General features: G+C 35.2%; 1 protein-coding gene across 1 annotated transcript in view; it reads right to left on the minus strand.

The window, feature by feature from the left end:
- The window catches only part of KLHL5 (kelch like family member 5), an 85,149-nt gene that overhangs the window by 30,196 nt on the left and 53,210 nt on the right, over positions 1–1,743 (minus strand). Inside the window, exon 6 of the mRNA XM_007953524.2 lies at positions 1,316–1,502. Coding sequence (XP_007951715.1) covers positions 1,316–1,502 — 187 coding nt within the window. The remainder of the gene's footprint in view (positions 1–1,315; positions 1,503–1,743) is intronic.

A 1,743-nucleotide genomic window follows, 5' to 3' on the forward strand; every position in this document is an offset into this window, starting at 1 on the left:
GCACTTAACAACAACAACAACAAGACTCCAGTCACTACTCGCCAAAGTAGGAGGTGGGAACAATGTTTTATGTACTATGTTATGCCAATTGAACTTGATGTCCCCTGCGACTATGGTCCCAAGCCCACAAGTTCAACTACTCGGTCTCTCTTGGTAGCTGGCTGTGACCAAGCAGTGACTACAACCTTGCCCCTTGTCAGCTCTACTATACACCTGGGAATTCAGATCACACACATAAACTTACAGGATCATTGTCTACCAACCCTATACATGTTCTTGGGTACACTCCCCACTTCATAGAGGCACCTACTGAATTTATTTGGATTTTCAGATGTTTTTATAGCAAAAGAAAATTCAAGATCATAACATTGTAATCAGCTAGCATGTCTCTGTATTCTCCTTTTATCTAGAACAATTCCTATTTTAATTTTTTTTATTGTGACTTGGGTGAATGTTAACAGAGAAAATTCATTTTCCATATAACAGTTCATACAGAGTTTGTTTCATGAATTCCTGAATTGTTCTGTGTTTCATGACTTGTCATTTTTGAAGATTACAGACAGGCAAGTTATTCTGTACAATACCCCCAACCTGGATTTGGTTGTTCCTCATGATTAAATTTAGTTTATGTACTTTTGGCAGTGAGACCACATATGTGCTGCTGATTTCTTCTCAGTGCATCATGTCAGAGGTACATGCTGATGTTTCATTGCTGGCAATGTTAACTTTGCCCATTTGGTTAAGGTGCTGTGTGCCAGGTTTCTCCACTGTAAAGATACTATTTTACCCTTTGTAACTAACGTCTTGAGGAGATACTTTGAGACTAAGTATCCTGTTCTCTTCAAACTTTCATCCAATAGTGTCAGTATCCATTAGTAATTTTTGCCTGAATCAATGGTTATTATGATGGCTGTCAAATGATGATTTATCTAATGCCATTTTTCCTCGTACACTTATTAGTTAACATTTTACTGTAAATAAGAGCTTTCCCTTTTAGTTGTATCAGTGTGGACTCACAGAAATTTATTGATTCAATAGGTTATAATCATTTACCATTATTATTTTGATACTCATATTATCCCTGATTTGGACAGTGGTAGCTCTTACAAGCTCTACTTCCTGTTTCCTTCTGGACTGTCTCCATCATTCTTTGAGCACTTCCTTACTTTCTACCACTATAAGATGCTCCAGGCTTATCTTATACTTTTTCTGCCCCAGTCCTGGAACCAGCTATTTTTCCACAGAGCCCAGTAACTATACATATTAATTATAAAAATTAATTTTTTTCTCTTCCCGTAAATAAAACTTTCAATACCTTTTGTTGAATCCATTCCTCCAACTGCAAATAATGTACCAACAGTTGACTTCCTGGGTTTTGTCCGAGGACTCTGTAACATGGGCCGTCTCTCTGGTAATAAATGGTATTTCATTGCTTCCATAATGAGTTTTTGACATTCTATATCATCTCGAAAAAGTGCGTTATTTTCCATGTCTGCCAGAAACTAGGAAAGAATAGAGAGTGTGCACAGTGAATGATGAAAAACTAAAGTTAAAGGAATAAATGACATAGTTTATAAACAGAAATTAAACATTAAAAAATTCATGTCTTAACATCTATGTTTAACTAAAATATGTAGTGTATAAAATTTACATTTTAAGTTTCACTGAAAAACAGAAATTGAGGAGAATAAATGATATACTCTAAAATTTTAATAGTGATTAAATCTTGGTAGTAGGAATTCA

Source organism: Orycteropus afer, unplaced genomic scaffold, assembly GCF_000298275.1.
Source record: "Orycteropus afer afer isolate SDZICR_OR568_19922 unplaced genomic scaffold, OryAfe1.0 scaffold00399, whole genome shotgun sequence".
In the NCBI taxonomy this organism is placed as follows: domain Eukaryota; kingdom Metazoa; phylum Chordata; class Mammalia; order Tubulidentata; family Orycteropodidae; genus Orycteropus; species Orycteropus afer.